Raw genomic sequence first — 26,086 nt, forward strand, 5'->3', positions numbered from 1 at the left:
AGATATAGATATAGCTGATAGGAGATTATATGTCATTAGTGGTATTATCTATTAGGCACATACATAAGACTGTTACACTACTAGAGTTATACCAATAAAATTTAAAAAGAGAGTCACAGATATAAAATTACCATACAAATACCTGACAACGGTGTTGGTGACATTTCACCACCTGTTTAAGAAGGGTTATGAATTTGGGGAGGGAAGCTATGACTGGAGCAGAGAATGCTTTCTGTGGTAGAAATTAACTCACATCAGGGGTGAACCCAGGCTACACAGAATCAAATAAGTCACAGTTATTTAAAATCTTTTAGAACCCTAGAGAGGAACTTTTTACATTCAGAATACTTAAAAATTTTTTCAGAAAGTCTGCATTTCTAGTATTTCGAATCTTATAACTAGGATTCTACACATTTTGGCAAACTATACAAGTGATACAGTCAGACACATGAATGACTAAAATTCTGATAGTTGTAAGTGGAAAATGCAGTGCATGACAAGGGATCACACTGAACTGACCTATAAAGGAATTTAAAATGCATAAATTAAAACATTTAATAACTTTTGTGCATTTTGCTAATAGGGCAGGATTTAAATACAGAGCACTAATAAACTAATAAACTGCTAATAAGAAATTAACAGTTGAAAGGTGGAAAGCAGGTTTAAAAAGTAATTATTACACCACACATTAAATGCCATGACTTCTATATGCTCAGGTGTTACTGGGAACATGGAGTAAGAATACATATTGGATAGGAGTGGGAGCGGAAAATTGAAGGGAGGTGGTGGTAGCAGCAGTGGCAGAATACTTAACAAAGTCTTAAAAGATCCATAGGAGTCATTCATATGTAAGAGAGAGATTACGGGCAGAATGCTCAATACGAGCAAAAGCACACAGAGGAAAAAACTGGAATGCATCAGGGTAACAGTAAAGTCTAATGCGGCTAGAACAATACATACAGGGCTAGAAATAGTGGGACAGAAGGCTGGAGAAATTGGCCATGGTCAGATCAGGAGGGCCTGGGCCTTATTTTACAGGTAAATGGGAGTCAAAGGAGTGATGTGATCAGATTCGATTTTCAGGTAGTTCACTATCTACCTTCTAGGTAACGGAATCCAAGGAGTAATTGGTTTTCAGTTAATTCATTTTGGTGGTTGTGTGAAAAACAGACCTGGAAAGGACAAGATGAAAAGCAGAAATAACAGTTACATTTGTATTAATCTAAGTCTAAGATAATGAGGACTGCCAAGGCAATACTAAGAAAGACGAAAATAAAACCCAGGGATGAGAAATTTGGGTAGGGGGAAGGAAGGACTCCTCTCAGCTCTCTAGCTCAGGTTCCTGTGTAGGTAGTGAATATTTTGGACAACTTTATACCAGTAAATTTGAAAAAGATAAAAACCATAATGAAGGAAAACAGATTCAAAAAGAAAGAGAAACACAGAAAGTCCTATAGTATTAAATACAATGAAGCAGTAGTTAGGGGCGCCTGGGTGGCTCAGTCAGTTGAGTGTCCAAGTCTTGGTTTCAACTCAGGTCATGATCTCAGGGTCGTGGGATCAAGCCCTGAGCCAGGCTCCGTGCTCAGTGGGGAGTCTGCCTGGGGTTCTCTCTCTCTCTCTCTCTCTCTCCTTCTGCCCCTTACACACTCATTCCTTCTCTCTCTCAAAAATAAAATAAATAAATCTTAAAAAAAAAAAAAAATAGTAGTTAAAAAAATCTTCATGACTATCAGGTCCAGATTATTTTAATCACAAGTCCTACTAAAGGAGAACTTTGTTCTCCTTTTTCAAGATTGTTTTAGCTACTCAGGGTCCTCTGAGATTCCACATGAATTTTAGGATGGGTTTTTCTATGTCTGCAAAGAACTTTGTTGGGATTATGATAGTAATTTCACTGAATCTGTAGACTGCTTTGAGAAATATTATCACTTTAACAATATTAAGTCTTCCAATCCATGAACACAGAATATATCTTCATTTATTTAAATCTTTTAAAATTTCTTAAGCAATATTTTGTGTCTAGTGTACTTGTCTTAGTGTACTGTTTAGTGTACAAGTTTCTTACCTTGGTTAAATTTATTCCTAAGTATTTTATTCTTTTTGATGTTATTATAATGGAATTATTTTCTTAATTTTCTTTTTGAATTGTTCATGGTTAGCACGCAGAAATGCAACTGGTTTTTGTGTGTTCATTTTGTATCCTGCAACTTTGCTGTAAAAATATTCTTTTCATCAGGGCACCTGGGTGGCTCAGTGGGTTGGGCATCTGCCTCTGGTTCAGGTCATGATCTCAGGGTCTTGGGATTAAGTCCCACAGCAGGCTCCCTGCTCAGCGGGGAGTCTGCTTACCCCTCTCCCCCCACCCCTCCTCCCCACTTGTGCTCACCTGTGCGTTCTTTCTCTCTCTCTCAGATAAATAAAATCTTTAAAAACTATTCTTTTCATTTATTTACTACTTATTTTAAATGAATACATTCACATGTTGATATATACGCACTTAAGTAGTAGAGATATATTTAGTTGCCATGGCATTAATCTCTGCTATACCATCTAAATAAATAAGTATTTTTATTTGATAACTTTTAGAAGGAAGCCAAACGAGGAAGAAATATTTTCTTTACGCCTGGCCTTTTCAGCTTTTGTCATTTGTTGACCAACCTCTCCTCATCCCTTTGCTGAACCTTTTATCTTCTTTGGCCTTGCTCCAATTCTTCTATTTGTCTGACTACTCCTGTCCACTGGCTCATTCTCCCACCTCTAATTTCCTGCTCAATTTGAACATGCCCTAAGATTCTGTGCTCATTCCTGTTTTCTTCTCTGTGCACTCCCTTTCTTCAGATTCCTCATTTCCCAAAACTTCACTCATTTCCATTTGACTGACTCCCCTTAATAAGTATACAAGAAGCAATACATATATGAAGAACTAAGAACCTCCATCAAACTCTACTAGTTCAGTGAGGAATGAACATTTTCTGAACCACTTCTGTTGGCAGATAGATGAATTTACAGGGAGAAGTAGACAAAACTTTTTCTATCCACCCCTTCTTTTGTCAGGTAATATCTTTAAAGGAGTGGTTAAGCAGGGAGGGATAGCTTTCATTTTGTTTACCTTTATTTCTCTCTCCAGCATCATTAAAAAGAAAAGGACACATTCTATACATATCTCTCTCAACAATTCAAACACAGAATTTTGGAAAATATGTAACTATTTTAAAAAGAAAAAAAACCCTGCAAAATGATTAATGTAAAAATCAACTCACCAATAATGCCGCTATCTCTGCTTTCAAGGGTAGAGGTTGGGCTAGTAACAGCCCCATAGCTGCAATCCTTGGCAGTTGCACTTGAACTGACTGGCGGGAGGGTGGAGCAGGGGCTGCTGGCTGGTGGGGAGGCGGTACTGCTAGTCAAGGTGGAACAGGGACTTATCCGCTGCGTGACTGCTGAGGTCTGAAAAATTGGAATGAAAAACAAGATAGACTGATTGCTGTTAAAGTAAAATGCATCTTATGGCAAAACATATGCTCTGATGAGAAAAAGGACAAAATCTACATACACAGCTTTTACATCGACTAGGTACTAGTTGTTTTTTGCCTTCTAGGATAAGAGATTCTGCATCATACAATTAAGGTGCAACCTGATAAGTTTAACATAAGCAGAGACTGTGGCCAGTTTTTCCACCTAAGAAATTTCTAGTGACAAATATTCTTTATCACTGCCATGAATTCATAGAAGGATTTTTAATTAACTACAAGTTGTCCTTGCTTTTTCCTATCAATAAAGCTATTCTGAAGGCTTAGAACTTAAGTCTTGTTAATACTTTTCTTCGGATTGGGGAAAAAAAAAAATCTGCAGCCAAGGAGAAATAAAAATAAGGCTCTTAATGCAAATCAGCATTTTTTTTGATACATAGGTGGCTGCCCTGAGACAGTAAATGAATGCAGAGAAAATGCCTTATCCTAAAAGTCTACCTAAAAAATAGATCAAAAACAATGTTCATTTAAAGCAAAACTTAATAATTTCTCTGTAGAAACTGATTATAGGCTGAGATTGCTTTGTATCTTGAATGATTCTTATATCTGAGGTCACCTCAGTTTAAAGTTTTTGACGGGAAGGAATGAATAATCACCAAAAAGATTGGTGGCAATATATCCTGGCTTACCTAGTTTAATGAAAATCCACTTTTCTTTAGCTCTTTCTACCCAAATAAATTGCGAAAATAATGAATAAAAGTATATATTTTTTCAAACACTAAAAAAAATTTATCCTTTTAAAAAAATAGTAAGTGATCAGTGACAAAATCACTTGAAGGAAACTAATGATATAATGGCTATTAAAGAGGGCACGTTCTGCATGGAGCACTGGGTGTTATGCACAAACAATGAATCATGGAACACTACATCAAAAACTAATGATGAATATTGTATGGTGATTAACATAGCGAATGAATGAATGAATGAAGAAAGAAAGAAAGAAAGAAAGAAAGAAAGAAAGAAAGAAAGAAAGAAAAAGAAAGAAAGAAAAACCTTTCAACTTCTTTACCTATAGATCACTATTCACATTCTCTCCACTAAAATTGAAGATTTACATTTAACAACTTGACTGGAAAATGTGTTAATCACTAAATATGAGAAAATTAAGGCTCTTTTACTCACCCTAAAATAAGTTTCAGATACACTCCCTTGTATTTAATCACATGTGTTGAATCCAGGTTTTGATTTTAATTTAAATGCTATAACTAGGTCATAAAGGCTATATTCAACTTAAAGCACAAGTGACACTCTCAGAACCTTGCAATGAAGCAAATCGTTTCAACTGTATTAATAATATTAGGAACTGATTTTTGTTAGTCATACCATAAGCCCTCTGATCTATGCCATTTCTCTTCTACCTATATTTTTTCTCCAGAGGAGGGGGGAGTTCCAATTTCTTTGTAATCTCCTCTATTTTTATAAAATGATGCTGGCCTACCAAAGCAATGAGTTTTAACTGGGCATGTAGTAGAATCACCTATGGAATGTAAAAAACCAAGCTCCCCAATGAAATTGACAGATACAGAGCCCCACACCCCAGACTTACTAAATCAGAATCCTCCCTAGTTAGACTCTAACATAGCAATTTTTAACCTCCTCACTCTCAGTTTAAAAAAATATGTGGGTAGATGAAATGAACTATACTAGGGTTTGTTTTTTTTTTTACATTAAATATATCTATAGTCATTCCATATTGAAAAAGTTCCATTTTAGTATGCATCTGAATCTATTACTTCCATAGCAACTCATTTCCATTTTTAGACAAGATTCTCAGTCTGTTCTTTGAGAAAGGAAACTGTATTATATACATAATACAGCCAATGTGGAGGTTAAGCCCAAAAGACACTATTCTTACTACAAGTTGTCTTCTACAAAATAAAGCTTATATCACAGAATGTATGCTTTAAAAGCTTTAACTGTAAAAGCAAAGCTTAAAGATCAAGCCGTTTAGAAAGTAGAAATTTGCTCATGGCTTATGAATTAAAAAGCAGGCCTCCTCTTTATTTAAGGAAGCTAGTTAATGAGATACAGAAATCTCTTCTAGGCACCAAAAGACAACATTAACCATTCTCCATGCTTTAAGCTAAAATGGACCTCTAATTAAACCACTCCGCTTATAAAATCTTTCGGTGGTTTTTCCATTGTGTTCTCTGGAAGGATCCCAAAGGATCCTTCTTAAAGGTCTCTTAAAGGTTCTACAATTATACAAGGTAAGAACCTGATGATGGAATTCCTAAAGTATATCCTACCACTCCAGAAATTACTGAGTGAAGAAAATATAGTGGTTGGTTGAATATCACTTTCAGTACTTCGTCTTTTGTAGAAAAAAGATACATGCTGACTTGCCTGTGCTGGATTCTGTCCTTTCTAGTATAATTCTGAGGATGCTATTACCCTCAGGCCTTCCTAAACAAAGCAATCTATCTTTGTTAGCATGCTGTTTAGCTCGGAAGAAAGTCACCAAATGAACATGACCTCCTAATTCTTAATAACCTTCCTAAGACTAGGAATTCCAATGATCAATTTAGTCACTTCCTTCTGTGGTTCCAAGATAGTTTCATGATATATTACATTCCCAGAAGGCAATCATTAATAATATTTTACATTTGTTCAATGCTTTACAGTTTAAAAAAATTTAATATTATTTCATTTACTCCTTTTCAACCAAGTATAAGGCAAAATGAATATTATTTCCCCCACAGAGATGTGAATAAGAAACTGCCCTAAAGAATGAAAGCTATCAAATAATTGCCCCAAATCATAGTTCTTGCAATATATTTATACACTAATTATACTGCATAGTATTTTACACCTTTTATTTATATGGCATTTTACAGCTTACAAAGTAATTTCGTATTCGTGATTTACCTTGATCCTCACAACAATCCTGTCAGGTGTTATTATTTCATATTACACTGAAACACTATGGTGCAGCTGTTAAGAACAGAGGTTGTAAAAGCAGACTGTCTGGATTTGAATACTATTCCATCACTTTGTGGCACTGTGTTTCCACTTTTTTATCTGAAATCTGAAGTATCAATGGGCCCTACCACACTGGGGTATAAGGAAGCTTAAGCAAAATAGTACAGATAAAACAATTAGTACAATGATTAGCATGTAGGAAGCATTTCATAAATGTCAGATGTTATTACCTATGAAAAACCTAAAGCTCAGAGAGGTTAAGTGAATGTCCGAATTTACAAAGTCATAGGTGGTAGAGTTGGAAGGAGGGCACAGATTTTCTACTTCCTGGTTCAGGGACTTTTCTTTTTTCTTTCTTTCTTTTTTTTAATTGAAGTAGTTTAAGTGATACTCTGCTCACCACAAATGTAAGTGACTTTTCTATTAATAGAAACAACAGGATCCTTGGCAAATACTCATTATGTTCCTTGGTCATCACTAGAATAGTCACATTTTAACTTTACATGAATATCAAGAAATAAAAAGTAAAAAATAAAAATGGATGTTTTACTTATACCAATATCAAAAAGGCCCTCAGCATATATCATTCCCATTTTTTATTCACAGGGCATAGCATACCAACACAGTTACTGATTAAAAAAAAAAAACCCATCAATCCCTGCCATCATGAAACTTACACTCTTGTATGAGATACAGACAAGAAAACAAAAACAAAAACCCACAACTAAATCTGGAGTGTAATAAATTAATGGTTAAGAGCTATAAAGGAAATAAAGCAGCAGGGTAAGGGGGTATAGAGGCGGGCAGGTGCTATTAGAAACAGCAGTTAAGGAAGGCTTCCCGGAAGAGGTAACATCTGAGCAGAGCACTGAATAAAGCGAGCAAGTGTTATGCGGGAAGCGCTTTCCAGTACTAAAGGAATGTTCTGTGTCAGAGGAATGTCAGGAAGGCCAGTGTCGCTGCAGAGCCGCAGGTGAAAGGGAGGGGGGTAGGCAGTGTAGGAGAGGTAGCAGCAAGGGGTCAGACCAGGCAATGCCTTTCTGACCATGCTGAAGATTTTAGATTTAATTCTAAATGTGATGGGAAAACAGTGGAAGATCGAGAGCACAGAAGCAAAAAGATCGGATCCCCATTTTACAAGGATCACTCTGGTTACTGTGTGAACAGACTACAGAGGAGCAAGAGTGGAAGGAGAGATCTATTAGGAGGCTATTTATTCATTCAGTAAATATCTACTGAGCACCTACCAATGCTAGATCCTATTCTAGATGCAGAGGATACAGCAGTAACGAGAACAGGCAAAAGTTCCAGGCCTTACAGTCCAGTAACCATTGCAGTAGCCCGGGCAAGAGAGGACAGTGACATGGACTCAGGTGTAGCAGTGGAAGTAAGGAGAAGGGAGCAGATTCAGAATATACTTTGCAGACAAAGCCTATACGATTTGCTGAAAGAGTGAATGTGTAATCTGACAGAGAAAACTCAAGAATGGCTCCAACGCTTTTGTCCGAAGCATGAAGGTGACACAAACTACTCTGAGAGAAAATACTGCAGAAGGAACAGGTTCTGGGAAAAAAATGTAAGGCTTCAGTTTTCGACATGTTAGGTTTGAGCTGCATCTTGGACACACAGGTAGAAAAGGGAGTAGCTGGAAATATACTGGAGAGTTCAGGGGAAAGTCAGGGCCAGAGGCAATTCAGGAGATAAGAGTATTAAAAAAAAAAAAAGAATGGAGGAGTTTCAATATGATTAGAATCTCCAGGCATCTGAATTTTATAAAAACTGCCCAAGTGATTATAATGTGCAGCCAGCAAAACCAATGACTGAGGGAATGAGGACGTAGAGAAGTCTCAGGAGAGAGCTCTAGAACACCTGAACATTATCCACATGATCTATAAATATATCCAAATAATCCTTGAAGACTCTATTATTTTATGACAAAACTAACATAGGATATAAAATCTTCACAAATATTTGTTAAGAATAGACAAGACGAATTCAAATTGTCATCTTCTAGAATAAAAGGATTCACTACAGGACATACATTTTAAAGATGAAGACCACACAAATGAATTTGAGTCTACTTCCTTTGCTACATTTAAACTAAAAAATAGCTAAAAGAAAAAAAAAATCTATGAAAGAAAATTTTTTCAAATTGCTGATTATTTTTAAGTTTCTGACATGAATATTTAGATAATTAATTTTTCAGATTTTCACTTTTCTAATATATATATTCAAAACTAAAAATTTTGGGGGTGCCTGGGTGGCTCAGTTGGTTTAGCGTCTGCCTTCGGCTCAGGTCATGATCCTGGGGTCCTGGGATCGAGCCCCGCATCGGGCTCCCTGCTCCGCAGGAAGCCTGCTTCCCATTCTCCCTGCTTGTGTTCCCTCTCCCACTGTGTCTCTGTCAAATAAATAAAATCTTTAAAAAAAAACCAAAAACTAAAAATTTTTGAGCACCTCTTTAAGTTTTATATACTACAAATACATACTATAAATTCTGTTATATTTCGTTCTTATTTCAGTTTAAAATATTATCTAATTTCTTGTGATTTCTTTTTTGACTGAAAGGCTATTTAGAAGTATATTAATAGCCAAACATTTGAGGGATTTTCTAAATTATCTTGTAGCTAACATTTTCAAGGTTCTCATTTTGTAACTGATTAATTCTACTACGATCACAGTAATTGTAATCCGAAATTTACTGAGACCTGGTCAGCATATTGTCAATTTGGTAAATAATCCACATGTACCTGAGAACGATGTATATTCTATAATTTCTGGGTGCAGTGCCCATAAAAATGTCAATTCTGTTTCTTGGCTTATGCACTTACTTACTGCCTCATTCATTCCGTAAATGAATCAAAACTTTAAACCTAAGAATGAAACTAAAAGGTGTTTCATAAACTAAAGAAATACAGTAATGATGGAAAATTAAGCTATATCTTCAGGCCTCAAAAGTTATTCAACAATTGGGATACGCACATACACACACCCTGCAACATTTTTCCTGGTATAATATAGGCTGATTTATTCCACGTTTCGCAGGTGACAGCAAGCAGTTTACCTGATTTTCATCCTGTACTTCCATGTTGTATTGGTCACCTGGCTGAACTTCCGTCACTTTCTCTCCAAGGAGGAAACCCAGACGAGTCATGAGTGTGTTTGCTGCTTCATCTACAGATGGAGGGGGACCAAGTTCCTGTTCAGCATCACCTGTAACAGGCAGACATTGAAACACATGAATCTTTCAAAATAAAATGGCCTTGTCCTGCAACTATTCTTACATTCCCTTCATTTTTGTTCTAAATCCAAAATTACCAGGTCCCTGCCTAGAAGCTGATTTTCCCACTTTTGCATATTATAATTGATATATCGTTTACTCGGATTATCCTCAACGTATCTACTTGAAACCTGGGTTTGAGAGAATGTAATTTACTGAATAGAAGATGTTTCCTATTTCTTTGGCAGTTAGGTTTCCAATTCAGTCCTAGTCTTGGGATGTGGCTCCTGCCACAATCCCTACCTTCATTCAGGTTCTTTTATCTTTTCTTTTCTCTTATAGTTTGTGTAAATATTCTTTTTTCAAAAGACTTTTTCAATTTTTTTTTTAAAGATTTTATTTATTTATTTGACAGAGAGACACACAGCAAGAGAAGGAACACAAGCAGGAGGAGTGGGAGAGGGAGAAGCAGGCTTCCCGCCAAGCAGGGAGCCCGATGCGGGGCTCGATCCCAGGACCCTGGGATCATGACCTGAGCCAAAGGTAGATGCTTAACGACTGAGCCACCCAGGCGCCCCTCTTTTTTTCAAAAGATTTTGAAATTAGTTCTTATAAAAAAGTTTCAAGAATAGTACAAAGAACATTTTTTTCCCTTAACCATTTGAAAGTATAAACATGATGTCCCATCATCCCCAGTTAGTATGAGTCCTATAAACAAGGACATTCTCATAATCACAGCAACAGCACAGACCTCAGGAAACTAACATTGGCATTATTATGATCGTACCCACAGATCCCATTTAAATTTTGTCCCAGTAATGTGCTTTCTAGCAAAAGGATCCATTTCAGGGTTAGGCAGTGCATTTCATTCTCAGTTCTCTCGTATCTCTTTTAATTTGGAACAGCTCATCAGTCTTTTCTTAACTTTCATGACCTTGACACTTCTGAAGATTATAGGCCAGTTGTTCTGCACAATGCCCCTCAATTCAAATTTATCTCCTGTTACCTTATGATTTGACTTAGGTTATGCATTTTTGGCAGAACTATCACAAAAGTGAGGCTGTGTTAACTTAGATCACTTTGTTATAGTAGTGTTTGCTAGATTTTGCGGCTCTAAAATTACACTTTTTCTCTTTGTAATTAATAAGTATGTTGTGGAGGGACACTTTGGGTCTACGTAAATACATCCTACTTCTCAAAAAATTTTTAAATTAAAAAAATGTGTGCAATAAAATATATATACCAAGATTTTCCATTTTAACCATTTTTACATGTATAATTCAGTGGCATTAAGTTCATTCACAGTGTTGTATGGCCACTGCCACTGTCCATTTCCAGAAATTTTTCATCTTCCCCCAAAGAAACTCTGTACCCATTAAATAAAAACTTCCCATTCCCCCCTCTTACTAGCCCCAGCTAATCTCTATCCTATTTTCTATCTCTATGAATTTGCCTATGCTCGGTACCATATAAGCGGAACCACACAATATTTGTCTTTTTATGTCTTGCCTATCTGACTTTGCATGTTTTCAAGGGTCATCCATGTTGTAGCATGTATCAGAATTTCATTCCTTTTTATGAATAAATAATATTCCATTGTATGTATATTGCCATAGTTTATTCAACTGATGCTGCAGACTTGGGGGTTGTTTCCATCTGTTGGATATTATGAATAATGATAGTATGGACACTGGTGTAAAAGTATCAGTCTGACTCCTCAATGAAATTTTGCCCACTGTCTTTTAGCATTCACTAATGTTTCTTGGTTGAACTAATTACTATCATGCCAAATAGTGATTTTTCTAAACACATCATTCTTTCTACAGCTTAGTTTCTTTTCCTTACCTATTTATCTGAACTCAGTGATTCCTGTATATTCAGTGAGTTGTAATCTGTTACTATCATTATTTATGTTGTTGTTTCAACTGTCCCAGATTTGGCCAGGTTAAGCCCTTTCAGTTTGGCTCTTGTAACCTTTTGACACACCTGTGTCATCTTCTGAGCACTTCTTTTCTTTGGGAAAGTAAGAGCTGTTCCAGGCTCATCTTTTACATCCCCTGCCCTACTTGTAGAATCAGATGCTTTTCCAAGAAGCCCTGGTTCTTTTTAGTGGAGAAAGGCATTTAGAATATCAGGTATGCTCACTGCTTTTAGGATGCCACTGTCCTCCAGGTCCACTGGGACCGAGGTAGGCAGTATAATCATGCACATACATACATGTATATATACACACAACATTCACATATCCTTATATTCATTTTCATTTGTAAATCTGTACACAAACACACACCCAAAAGTTCCTGGTGATGCTCTAATTCCAATTTAGTACCTAAGGTTAATTCTAGGTTTTATTTTTCCTCAACCTTTTTTTTCCCAAAGTTGTAAACTTGTTCTCCAACAGTGAGAAATCTCTCACTATCCTTACTTAATCTGTTCCACCTTCAAATACAAATGTCTGCTGCTCACTGCCACCCTGCACACAAACACTCTACTCCCCCTGCTTGGGGTCCTACACCATGCCACATGGGCCCAACTAGCACTTCCCCCACAGTCAGGGTCATTTTTTATTTTTTATTTTTTTAAAGAGAGAGAGCGTGCGCATACGAGAGTGGGGGATAGGGACAGAGGGAGAGAGAATCTCAAGCAGACTCCCCATTGAGCACAGAGACTGATGCAGGGCTCAATCCCATGACCTGAGCTGAAATCAGAGTCAGATGCTTAACCAATTGAGCCACCTAGGTGCCCCCAGGGTCATTTTTAAAAAACTGATATATAATTCACATACCATAAACTCTATCCTCTTAAAGTGTATAATTCAGTGGCTTTTAGTCTGTTCATAAGGTTATGCAACACCCTCACTTTCTAATACCAGAATATTTTAATCACTCCAAAAAGAAACCCCATTAAAGTTCATTTTTGCGCTGAAATATGGGCCCCCCCCAATTTCTGATTGTTGGTATTCATTTTAATCCTCTGTCTCCAGACTGCTACATTCTTTTCATACAATTTGCTTTTTAGGTTCTTTTTCTATTTAGGCTATTTTTCAGTGGTCACCAACTTTAGGAATTATTCTTTTTCAAATTCACTAAGGGATGCTAAACAAAGTCAGTATTAGGTTTTTCCTTGGACTCACCATCAAGATAAATTTCTTTCCAAATAGAGAATTTATAATTGCTTCTTAGCCTTTGGCTAAGATCAAGTGCAAATAGAGAACAAAAAGGAGTCAGGGAACGTAGTATGATCTACTCTAAATGTAATGTAGAAATAATTTATTTAAATTGCCTATTTATAGTAACTTGATTCATGGTCAACATTTTTTCAGATTTTGTTTTCATTCAGATACATTTAGTCTAACTTTATAAAAATCCACAGTGGCACAGATCCTACAGGACATTACAAAAATCTTTTTTTTGGAGAGAGACATGTCCTGTCAATGCAGTAAGCATTAGCTATAATATCATATGTTGTTATAAAGACTAAGTAAGTTAATTTTTGATGTCAAAATATAATACCTTCTTAATTTTTTAGGATATTCAGTCTTAAACATTAAACCACTCCATGATGGCAAGAAAGTGTGATTTACATTGTTATTATTCAGTTTACATTTACATTTATATTATCTACTAAAGCTATAACCTAGGGGTCAGAGGAAGGGACTATATGTGTATTTTTGTATACTATTATTAAACTCAAGTGTCCCATCTGTGGAAAATCTATATAGAACTTTCATTGAATTTATGTCAGAGTAGAAAAACAGGCTCTATTTTCTCTTCCCTATGTCCTCTCCGAGGGTCAACAAAAATAGATTTCTCTGCCACAGAACAGATATAATAGAATCAATAGGGTTATTTTTTTTTAAGATTTTATTTTATTTGACAGAGAGAGAGAGACAGCGAGAGAGGGAACACAAGCAGGGGGAGTGGGAGAGGGAGAAGCAGACTTCCTGCCGAGCAGAGAGCCCGATGTGGGGCTCGATCCCAGGACCCTGGGATCATGACCGAAGGCAGACGCTTAACGACTGAGCCACTCAGGCGCCCCAGTAGGGTTATTTTTATTCACAAATATTTTTTAAGTTTACATGGTCCTTGCTGCCCCCCACCCCAAGAATGAAAGCTTCTTATTCCTTAATAAAAAGGTAACTGCTATATTCAAATTGATGAATTATCCTTTTCCCCTTCTATAGATTAAACTAGCTAAGGTTTCCAAATTCTTCTTAGCATAGATTCCTGACCTCTAGATATTCTGGGGCTCCATCTCATTTTCTTCTAGGAGGCTATTCTGATAATTATCAAGTATTTTCTATGTACTAGGTACTATGAGGATTTATATAACGTGGAGGAGGTACAGTCATTGACTTTAAAAAGTTTATAATCTGTGGAAAATAAGACATTAGATTATACGATTCATTTATTTAACATATGGTGCTTACTATGTACAAGTCATTGAACACTTTACAAAAATTAACTTACTTAGTCTTTATAACAACTTTATGAAATAGGTATCATTACACTCATTTTACAGATGAGAAAACTTAGGCACAAGCAATAAATGGTAGAGCCAGGTTTAGAACCCAGGCTCCCTGCCTCCAGAATCAATGCTCCCAACTAGTATGTTACACGGCTCCCTCACTGGAAAGTAATGTTATAAATAGTGAGAATGTCTAAATAAGAGACAACTTATTAACAGGCATATTGCTTATATGCAATATTGTGATATAATGAGAAATACATATCTGGTCCTTGTTCCCAGTTGTTGGAACAGGGTTCCTAAACTCTTAGAATTTCCTGAGTGACTGGTGAGAGAAGCATCTTTTGTTTTTCATAAGCCCTTTTGAAGTGGCTCTTAGTGGGCCACTAAACAACTGTGGGATGAAGGCTAGTTACCAGAGAACCAACCATGTTATTAGAAGGTTGGAACTTTCACGCCCACTCCCCAACCTACAGGGAGGGGAAAAGGGGCTGAAGTTGAGTTAATCAGCCATGGTCAGTGATTAACCAATCATGCCTACATAGTGGAACTTCCATGAAAATACTTAACAATAAGGTTTGGAGAGTTTCTAGGTTGATGAACACATCCACATACTGGGAGGATGGTGTACCTAAACACAAGGACCGAAGCTCCTGTGCTCAGGACTTTTGTGGACCACCCCTCATGTACCTCTTCATCTGACTGTTCATTTGTATCATTAAAGATATCCCTTATGAGGGGTGCCTGGGTGGCTCAGTTGGTAAAGCGTCTGACTATTGATCTCAGCTCAGGTCTTGATCTCAGGGTCATGAGTTCAAGCCCTGTGTTGGGCATGGAGCTTACTTAAAAAAAAAAAAAGATATCCCATATGAAAAACTGGTAATACTCAAGTGTTTTCCTGGGTTCTGTGAGCCATTTTGTGATTTTGAGACTACCATACAGAAGGAATTATACTTGAGATTGGCTTTTAAAAAATTCAGCATAATGCTTTTAAGATCCATTCAAATTGTTGCCTGTTTCAATAGTTTGTTCCTTTTTCTTTTTTTTCTGAGTAGTAGTAATACATTGCACTGATGTACCACATTTTGTTTAACCATTCACCCACTGAAGGACATTTGGGTTGTTTTCAGTTTCTGGATATTCTGAATAAAGCTACTACAAACATTCATGTATAAGGTTTTGAGTGAACATAAGCTCTAGTAGATAGAGACCAGGAATTCTGCTAAACATACTACATTGTACAAGAGTGCTCCCCATAACGAAGATTCTCTAGCCTCAATAGTCAACAGTACTGAGGCTGAGAAACCCTGAAACACCTTACCCTTTAAAATTTGTCAAACTGGAACACTACATCAAGAACTAATGATGTAATGTATGGTGATTAACATAATAAAATAAAAAACAAATTTGTCAAACTGGATGTACTCTCAACACAGAGTGTCCAATCTGTTACTTCTTTTTCTTTTTCTTTTTCTTTTTTTGAGAGAGAGAGCACGTAAGAGTTGAGGGGGGAGGGAGGGAGAGAGAGAGAGAGAGAAAAAGAGAGAGAGAGAGGGAGAGAGCATGAGCAGGGGGAGAGGCAGAAGGAGAAGCAGACTCCCTGCTGAGCAGGGAGCCCTACAGACGGAGGGCTGGATCCCAGGACCCTGGGATCATGACCCGAGCCGAAGGCAGACACTCAACTGACTGAGCCACCCAGGTGCTCCCAATCTGTTACTTCTGAGGATTCCTAGAATTACATCAGTTTCTGGCTTACAATGAAGTTTTAGTTTGTTTCCTTCCTGAGTGTGGGATTTGTTTTCTGCACTACTAGATTCTAATCTTTTCAGTCTTCAACACATCTTGTTCTTACACAGGACTTACTGGGGATGCATTGTGTATGTGAAGGGTAGGGAAATATATCAAGAACAGAACAACTTAAATAAAAATATATCTCAGATGATAACACAGATGATCTTTTATTAATTATAACAACAGCTAGCACATATGAAGATTAACTAGATGCCAGGTACTGTTTCTAAGTATTGTATAATACATACTAACTCATTTAATTATCATATCTGCCTTACGAGGGTAGGTACTCTTATCCCTGTTTTACAAATAGGAAGGGGAAGCATAGAAAGAATAAGTAACTTACTCAAATTCATATGGCTAGCGAGTGGCTGTCCAGGCAATCTGGATCTAGAACTCAAGCTCTTAACCCCAGGTTATACTGTCATCCTTGATTCCAGTCTCTTACCATGTTGCTGGCATCACTTCCTACCACCCCTCTACCCAGGGTACCTGCTCTCATAACTCTCAAAATTCCTCTTAAATCCTCATACCAAATATTTGCGGTTAAAATTCCTCTTGGGGCGCCTGGGTGGCTCCGTTGGGTAAGTGTCTGACTTCAGCTCAGGTCGTGATCTTGGGGTCCTGGGATCAAGCCATGTGGTGGGCTCCGTGCTCAGTGGGGAGTTATCTACTTCTCCCTCTCCCTTTTTCTCTGCCCCCCTCCACCCCCGCTTGTGCTCTCTCTCTCAAATAGATAAATAAAATCTTAAAAAAAAAGTTCCTCTTCGGAATTCTTAATCGCAAGAAACAAACTGAGGGTTGCTGGAGTGGGGGGTGGGGTGGGAGGGATGGGGTGACTGGGTGATAGACACTGGGGAGGGTAGGTGCTCTGGTAAGCGCTGTGAATTGTGCAAGACTGTTGAATCTCAGATCTGTACCTCTGAAACAAATAATGCAATATATGTTAAGAAAAAAAAAAGAAGAAGAAGAAGAAGAAGAAGGTAGCAGGAGGGGAAGAATGAAGCGGGGGAAATCGGAGGGGTAGACGAACCATGAGAGACGATGGATTCTGAAAAACAAACTGAGGGTTCTAGAGGGGAGGGGGGTGAGAGGATGGGTTAGCCTGGTGGTGGGTATTGAGGAGGGCACATTCTGCATGGAGCACTGGGTGTTATGCACAAACAATGAATCATGGAACACTACATCTAAAACTAATGATGTAATGTAGGGGATTAACATAAGAATAAAAAAAAAAAGAAAAAAAAAAGTTCCTCTTCTTCATACCAAATGTTTTACCCATCTTTTTGTCTCATCCATGACCACCCAGGCATTTTTATAACCAAACACACCAAATTAAGGTATGTCTGTAAACAAAGATAGTACTTTCCTTGAGTGGAATTCTACTGCGACTTCTTTAATAGTGATGAATTTGGAATATGATAAACAAAATTAGATGATCACTGTAAGACTATTTTACACAAAATAAATCATATAAATTTCATACATTTTTCTGCTTATTAAAGCTATTTAAATTTTAAGCTCTTATTTTATTTGGCTATTTGGGGGGGACGTATTTATGCGTTAGGCTTTGCTCCCAGAACACTGAATAAAGAATACGGCACCATAAGAAATAAAAGATTATAAAATTTACACAGAAATGGAAAGGTTCAGGAATAGTAAAGAAACTTTGAAGAAGAATGACTTCTATTACTTAATATCAAGATTTAATATAATGCTAAAGCACTTAAGACAGAGTATGACTGACACAAAGCATAGATAAAAAGACCAATGGAACAGAATAAAGAATTGAGAAGCATATCTGTACATACATAATTCACCTTATTTAGGACAACGGTGAGCCACCGCCATGTTTTAGTAACAGGATGGTATTGTCAATAACTGATGATGGATCAATATGATATGAATTAAAATAAAACCTGTCCCCTACATCATACTATATACAAAACTCAATTCCACATAGATTATAGACCCAAATATGAAAGGTGTTAAAACAATAAATTTTCTGAAAGATAAACTAATAGAATATCTGCATGACCTAGGACTAGGCAAAGACTTCTTAAACAGGACACAAAAGAAGACTTGTTTTTAGTGAAATTTATTAATAAGAAAAACTTCTGTTCACCAAGGATACCACTAAGATGGCAAAAAGGCAAGCCATATGGTAGGAAAAGATATCTCCAATTCATATATCCAACAAAGGGCTTCTTTCTAGAATATATAGAGAATCCATACAAATCAATAAGAAAAATAAAGACAATCCTATCAAAAGATAAACAAAAAAATCTGTACAAGAATTTACAAGAGTATGTCCAAATGACCAATAAGCATACGAAAAGCTGTTCAACATTATTGGGCAATGGAGATGAAAATCAAAATCACAGTGAGATACCACTGCATATGTACAGTGCAGAATAGCACACAAACAAACAAACAAACAAACAACCCTGACAATACAGGGTAAAAAAATACTTAAATACTGCTGTGTTGGTAGGAATGCAAATTGGTATCATTAAATTTGGGAAAAATTTTAAGCTGAACATACTGAAACTCTAGTATGTCCACTGCTAGGTATATACCAAAAGGAAAAGTATACACAGGTGCATCAAAATATATGTAACAAATATTCATATAAGAATTGTTCATAACAGCCAAAATAAAAAATGTCCATCAATAGTAAATACACAATGAAATACGACAGCAATAAAAGATAATCTCACAAATATACTATTGAACAAAAGAAGAGAGATTCAAAAGAATACATACTAAGTGATTTCATTTGTACAAAGTGTGAAAATGGGGAAAGGAAATAACAGAATGGCAGTCATAATAGTGGTTATAAGGTGGATAATGATGCGGGGGGAAGCATGAGGAAAATTTCCAAAGTGCTGGTAATGTTCTATATCTTGATTTAGGTAGTGGTTAGATGGATGTGTTTGCTTCAGAGAATTTCATCAAGACTACATAATTATGATTTGTGTGCCTTTCTGTATTTATAGTTTAATTTTTAAAAATTATAGAAAATGTATTAAGGACACACTGGGCTTGAGAATGAAACAATATTCACCGTATCTGTTTCTTCCTCCAAGAAAGAAGTCTAGAATTATGAAAAAAGAAACAATGCTACATGTAATTCAAAATTTAGTACAAAATTAAAAATTATTTGGCCACTCCTCTTGTACCAGTTAACAAATTAAAGCAGAGCAATGACATACAGATAGAGAGAAGCCAATGAATACAAAAAATATTTTATAAATAAAGGAAGTACTGGAGACCACAGAGAAAGAAAACAAACTTGTCTTGGAAGGGTGGTGGCAGGAAAAGGAGGGAAGAGGGCTCTTGGAGGAGGTTATACTCAAAATTCTTATAATGGATGAGGTTGGTTTTGTAACAGTAGAGGTAGGGAAAAAGAGCTGAGGGAATGATTTTCAGATTCAAATTCCATATGATTTACCAGTTCAACACAAACATAAAGCTCTAAGTTCAAGACGGATTAAATGCAGCATAATTTAATGTTGTTCTAAAAGAGTCTTTTAAATTTATTTCTAGAATATTGATATTGATAGTAGTACTAGTAGTAATAACAACAATAACTAATACTTATTGGGCTATTAGTGCCTCATACTTTTCTAAGTGCTTTACATGTATTAAATCACTTAATCTTCACAATGTTCCCTACCCTACAGATAGTAAATGGGAGGCACATGGAGATTAAGTTCTTGCTTGCCCATGGCTACAGAGTTAGGTCAGTGACAGAGCTAATACTGAAGTCCAGGCTGTCTGGCTCCTGAGCCTATGTTCTCAACCACCTCATTTTTTGCCAGGAAATATGTGATTGCTGAATACGAATTGTTTATATGGTTATTTTATTTACTTTTATCTTTTTTTGAAGAGATTTTATTTATTTATTTGACAGAGAGAGACACAGTGAGAGAGGGAACACAAGCAGGGGGAGTGGGAGAGGGAGAAGCAGACTCCCCACTGAGCAGAGAGTCCAATGCGGGACTCGATCCCAGGACCCTGGGATCATCACCTGAGCCAAAGGCAGACGCTTAACTGACTGAGCCATTCAGGAGCCCCTACTTTTATTTTTAACAGTATCCTGATGATAGACAATATAGGAAAGCATTCATTAACTCAATAAATATTTACTGAGTACTTTCTGTGTGTCCAATATTGTGTCAAGTGTTACATACACATTTATGAAAAAGGGGCATAGCCCCTATTCTTAAGGAGGTTTATAGTCTTATAGGGGGGAAACAGAAAATCAATCAATTAAGTCATAGTAAAGTAAACTATGTGAGAAATACAATGCTGGCAAGAAATAGGATGCTGTAAAAAAGCAAGTGCTGAACATTTTGGTACTTATTTTCCTTGATGACACCAATTCTCCTTTCAGAGATGGTTTATACTTCATATTTGGAAAAAAAAAAAAAAAGTGTCCTCTATTTAAAAGTAGCCAAACCACAGAGGGATTAGACAATGACTAAAACTGTGTCAAGAAATGAATGTCTATGGGGTGACCGGGTGATGGGTATTAAGGAGGGCATCTGTTGGGATGAACACTGGGTGTTGTATATACGCAACTAATGAATCATTGAACACTACAACAAAAACTAATGATGTACTATATGTTGGCTAACTGAACATAAAAAAAAAAGAAAGAAATGAATGTCTAATAGTTAATGCATCCAAACCCCTAATCTACATCCCGAACATGGCAGGCTACACAGAGTCTCAGTGTATAGACTCTCTTAATTCTCTGCATTCTCTTAGCATTTTCACATCGAGTTGTTTACATTTTCCTTTATGATCTGCTAATTATAAACCACTTGTTCTCATCTATTTCAAAACTCAGAAATTTGTACCACATTTAATCAAATAAAGAAACCCATTCTTTCTCTCTCACAGAGTTATAAAGCCTATGATTAGCTTGGCCCAAAGCAAACCTGGTTATATCTTCATTTCTTAGTTCTTAAATGATTACCTAAACTTTTTCCCTTTCTAATGAATATTGGAAAATGCGTGGCTGTTAAAATCAGGGCTGTTATTTGCCATAGTAAGCGCTGAAGCCGGCACAGGGGCTCTGAGGCATCCCCCCCAAAACTGAGCTCCAGTATTATATAGCTCCAGTTCCTCAAGCTTACGAACCCTTTGTAGTAAATTAGTGAAAAGATATATTCTTTGTAGAGAGAAATCTATGTCATTTACATATATTTATAACATAGTTTCATTTTGCCTTCCCCTGACTTTTTGGGTTCATTTCATTCATTCAACACACACTGAATGAACATCTACTATGTACTAGTCACTACATGAAGCACTGTGGATACAACTGTAAGCATAAGGGAGAAAATGTATTAAATTGTCCAGATGGGTGTTTTTGATAATTTTAGTGTTTATTTTTTCTTGATTGGATACTTGAGAAGAAATGATTGAGGAATAATTATTTAAAAGCTTTCATTGGAAAAATGCCATGATGATTCACCTACAATTTAAATCTTTGTTTTCTCTAGGACAAACAGCGTATCTTCTCTGTCATTATAAAAAATGTTACTTGGTTAGGGACCAGATAAGGCATTTGTTGTATTAGAGAACTCATTGTATAGAATTTTAACTAAGAAAAACAGCATCATTGTTCTGTTAAGATACGAGAAAACAGCATCCATATTTTATGCCCTTGACTGAAATGGAAGTTTTACTTGGACATATATGAATTCTAACCAAAGTTCTTTAAGACTTATAAATAGAAAAGTTACTTATATAAAACAAATAATACCTTTAGATTTTAAGGGTAGCCTTCTATTCTAGAGTAGCCAAAGATGATTTACATGGATTAATATAAGGGTAAGTCTTCAATATATACACTAGTCATTTTGTGGTAAATACAAAAATGTATTGTGTGGCTTTTGAAATTTGATGTTTTAATAAAACATTAACCAGCAGATAAGAACATTTCTTTTAAACTGGTTTGCAACAGAGCCAAGCAATAGGAAGCCAGACTGTAGGAAGCTTATGTCTCATGATCCTCTTCAAACATGAAAAGAAATTCTCTAATCATTTTGCATGATGACTCCTATTCCCTATTTAATTTTTTTTCCTGGCAACAACAGAAACATCAGTTTCATCTACTCACATTTATAACTGAACTTTCATGGCTACTGTAGAAGTTAAGATAAAAGCAGAAAACATCATAATGCTGAACTTACCTCAATGATCTATGAAATACATTTGAGATCTGTGACTGGATAAAGTAGACATTTTCCTCTCCAAGCTAATGGTAACAGGTCAAATGAGGCCAGATGGAGCTCAGGAGCAGAAAGGCAAGTTTTTCCAACAATTCAGTATCAAGGGTCATATAACCACAACAGGCAAAACTTGCAAAATTTTGATGCAAAATACAAATCTGAGATTTAGTTTCCAAGTCCAAATAAGAGACAACTTGCTCAAAGAGATAGGCCATGAATCAACTCTAAAAGCCTGTTTGAAAAGGGAACTTCTTTATATTTCAAGTAATCACCTGGCTAATAATACCATTTCAACTTCTTATTATATAGCTCCTAGAACTTTAAGGAGACTGGTTTATTCAAAGAGGTAGTGTTCTAAGACTGTTTTAGTGTACAGTCTGTTCCCATTTAGCTTCATGGAGAGCACAGAATGAAAAATTAAGATGGTCTTTTTATACACTTTAGAATGTGTATGCAATCTCAAAATATAAATGCTAGAATTTCCCCCGCTGCCCCCAAAGGAAATGGTGGTGGCAGGGACCTTTCAGTAACTGGAGACCTTCTAGCTGATGACAACTAAAACAAACTGGACAAAATATACCTTAAAAATCTTTTTTAAAGCATTAAAAACCTAACAAGATGATGATAAGTCAAAAGAACAGGAAGAAGATTAAAATCCAGAATGGAGATCTCGCCCAGCACCGATGGCCACTTTAACGAGGGGCATTTGTTAACAGGGAAGAAATGACTGCACAGCTGAACTGTGCTTCTGTCTATCTCATAAGGTCAGGGGAACAAAACTGGAGCCTAGGATCTGCCAAGAGTGGGAATTCTAGTAAAGTAACCTACACTTTGGGCTGAAACCCTTAACTGTACCCTGGGGGTAAAGATAAACCAGAAGTAAACCATGCCTTGCAATTCTGACTTATGTCATCTGATTAGCCTGGGAAACCACAAACTCTGAACTTGGATCAAACTGGTCCCAGGTGGCAGAAGCAAATATAAATCTTCTCTGGAGGAAAAAAAAAAAAAATCATCATCCTATCTTCAGGTTATTTCTTTCTTTCTTTTTTTTTTTTTAAGATTTTATTTATTTATTCATGAGAGACAGAGAGAGAGAGAAGCAGAGGGAGAAGCAGGCTCCCAAGGAGTAGGGAGCCTGATGCGGGACTCGATCCCAGGACTCTGGGACCATGACCTGAGCCGAAGGCAGACGCTTAACCGTCTGAGCCACCCAGGCGCCCTCTTCAGGTTATTTCTACAAATATTTTCAAATATTAAATCCAGCACACAAAAATAATTAGGGGTATGAAAAGACAAAAGAAATAGAAGAAATAATAAGCAAAAATAATAGTGGTAAAGGTGATGGGGTTACAGTACTATAGTTGATCTCTTAAGATAATTCTTAATATAATCCTGTAAAACTGTGGTAGAAAAGAGCTAGTGTTTATGGGATGATGATTGGTGGAGATGCAGGAAGGAGAGAGCGGTGGAAGAGCTACAAGAATGAGTCATCTGATGATCACAGCCCTGGAGATGGCAAATATTTCCCTAACACCACTAGAAGTTATTGATTGAGGAAAGTTTCCTTAGTTCTTTTCTTTTCAAAGTAACTTCACATTTCAACTGTTCAATCATGAATATTTTCTCCTGGTACAGCTAACCACAGTAGCTAATAAAGGATCTAAATCAGGAATTCTTGATCTGAGGTCCTCTGCTACCTCCTCTTTTGGAAGTCTGTGAATCCCCTGAAATCTTATGTTTTAATAGGGAGAGAATAAAGGAAATTTTCATTCTTCTATCCTCCAGTGCTTCTTTGCACCTCCTAAAAAAAATAACAACTCCCAGTAACCCAGAGCAGAGATTGCAAGCTCAAATACCTTCAGGATACAAGCAGTTTTAATATGCCTGTCATGGCTGGGTTAATGGTAGTAGGAAATGATAAAAATGTATATTGAACTGCAAAGTGTACAGACAGCAAGAGGGCATTCTAATCCTAATTTTTAAAAATGTGCTTACCAAACAGGTTTTTTATTAACCATCTAGAAAAATCTGTCTACCATTTTAAAGTTAAATGTAAGTTTGGAGGTTAAGATGGTAGTCTAAGATGTTTTCCATAGTTCTGAGAACTATCTCTCAATATGGTCCAGAGGACAGAAACGTAGGGAAGAATGGTCCCTCGAGATAGACGAGAAACCTAGATCCATATTAGGCTATCAATGACACAGGTCACTGTCAATTCTCAACTGAGGAAAAAATTGCCTAGTTGGGCAGGTACATAAAAAAATCTAAGAAATCTTTAATTATAGGACCCTATCTCTTGAAAATGGAAGTGTCTGAATCTCTCCTACTTACCCTTCCTTCTCTTCCAAATTACTTTCTTCTTTAAATGAACTCACCTAGGGCCCAAGTTAAAGGATCAACTTTTAGGGAATCTCTCCAGTTACAGAGGTGTATTTAAGACACCTTGTTTGGGGTATGGAATGGAAGTTAGAAATAATGCAAATTCGTCAGACTACTCTAGTCTTTCTTATTAACTTTGGTTCGTTCAGACTAGCTTTCAGATAAAACTATTTACATAAGGCAACAAACCTAAATGTTTCATTAATTTTTTTTTGAAACACCAGACAATATGCAAAATTTGTATGTAGGCGCAATTTTCTGGAGAGATTGTCCATAAATTTTATCAGCAATCATTTTGCAATATATACATATATGAAATCATACATATTGCAGACCTTAAGCTTACACAATGTTGTACATCAATTATATCTCATAAATGGCCGAAGATTTTTTTTACAAATATGCTCCCTAAAAAACAGTAAGTAAATTTATCTAATCTTTAATAATCTTGTAGTCTTTTTACTAATAACTTAGACATAAATAAGTGGGCAAATAAGTCACCCACACATACAAACACATAGTTGTTCTCCCTTTTGCTATTTAGAAATTAAATTTTTAAAAGATTAGGGACTCTGCATTTTTTTTTTTTAAGTGGGGCCGACACAGGGCCCGAACTCAACACCTGAAGATCAAGACCTGAGCTAAGATCAAGAGTCAGACACCCAACTGACTGAGCCACCCAGGTGTCCTGGGACTCTGCATATTTTTTAACTCATTAGTTTGGCACTTAGCTAAGAAAACAGGCTTTTAAAATTCTGATAATCTTCTATCACAATGCCCTACTTCTGATTCTCTCCCATTGAAGTAGGAATCACTGCAGAGACAGGATATATAGAAAGTACTCACTGCTGGCAACACTTAGAGTAGTGTTTCCTTGCCTATGTAATTGCCCCCAGTGTACAAGAAGTAGTATGTGCACAATGATGCATGGTGATGACTATTTGGCTGGGATAAAAAGCAGTATTTGACAAGCTCAAGAACCTTAAACGCTTCACTGAAATCTCTAAGACTGATGTTTCTCACTGAGTATTCCTTTGGGCTTTAAACTGAAGTTTCTAACGTCTGCTTTGAATAGACATATGTTTGAGATACAAATTATGGTAAAGAAGTGTTACTTCTGTAATGCAGTGTTCTCCATATTATTCCCCTATTGGCCTGGATTTCCTCATCCATAGCACAATTTATTCTAATGTGGAAAGCTAGGTAGGTATATACTGGTCACAGTAAGGAAAGTATTATCCTCAAAACTCACGTTTGTCTAAGTAACAAATTTACTCTCTGTTGACTTCCAAATCTGGGATTTATTCTAGAAACTGCCCACTAAAATAACATGATGAAATCACTCAGGCTTAAAGACAAAAGCACCATTCTATAAAGAATTATTTCACTGTACTGGACTGGGAAATACCTCCAGATAGTTATAGGAAAAATAGAAGGGGAGGGGCGCCTGGCTGGTTCAGTCGGTGGAGCATGTGACTCTTGATCTCTGGGTTTTGAGTTCGAGCTCCACAGTGGGGGTAGAG

General features: G+C 36.5%; 1 protein-coding gene across 1 annotated transcript in view; it reads right to left on the reverse strand.

Moving 5' to 3' along the window:
* The window catches only part of TANC2 (tetratricopeptide repeat, ankyrin repeat and coiled-coil containing 2), a 318,672-nt gene that overhangs the window by 141,631 nt on the left and 150,955 nt on the right, over window positions 1-26,086 (reverse strand). Inside the window, exons 6-7 of the mRNA XM_081805955.1 lie at window positions 9,520-9,668; window positions 3,264-3,450 (exon numbers count right to left, since the gene is read on the reverse strand). Coding sequence (XP_081662081.1) covers window positions 3,264-3,450; window positions 9,520-9,668 — 336 coding nt within the window. The remainder of the gene's footprint in view (window positions 1-3,263; window positions 3,451-9,519; window positions 9,669-26,086) is intronic.

The sequence above is a fragment of the Leptonychotes weddellii genome, chromosome 15 (genome assembly GCF_054177405.1).
Source record: "Leptonychotes weddellii isolate Sample4059 chromosome 15, ASM5417740v2, whole genome shotgun sequence".
In the NCBI taxonomy this organism is placed as follows: Eukaryota; Metazoa; Chordata; class Mammalia; order Carnivora; family Phocidae; genus Leptonychotes; species Leptonychotes weddellii.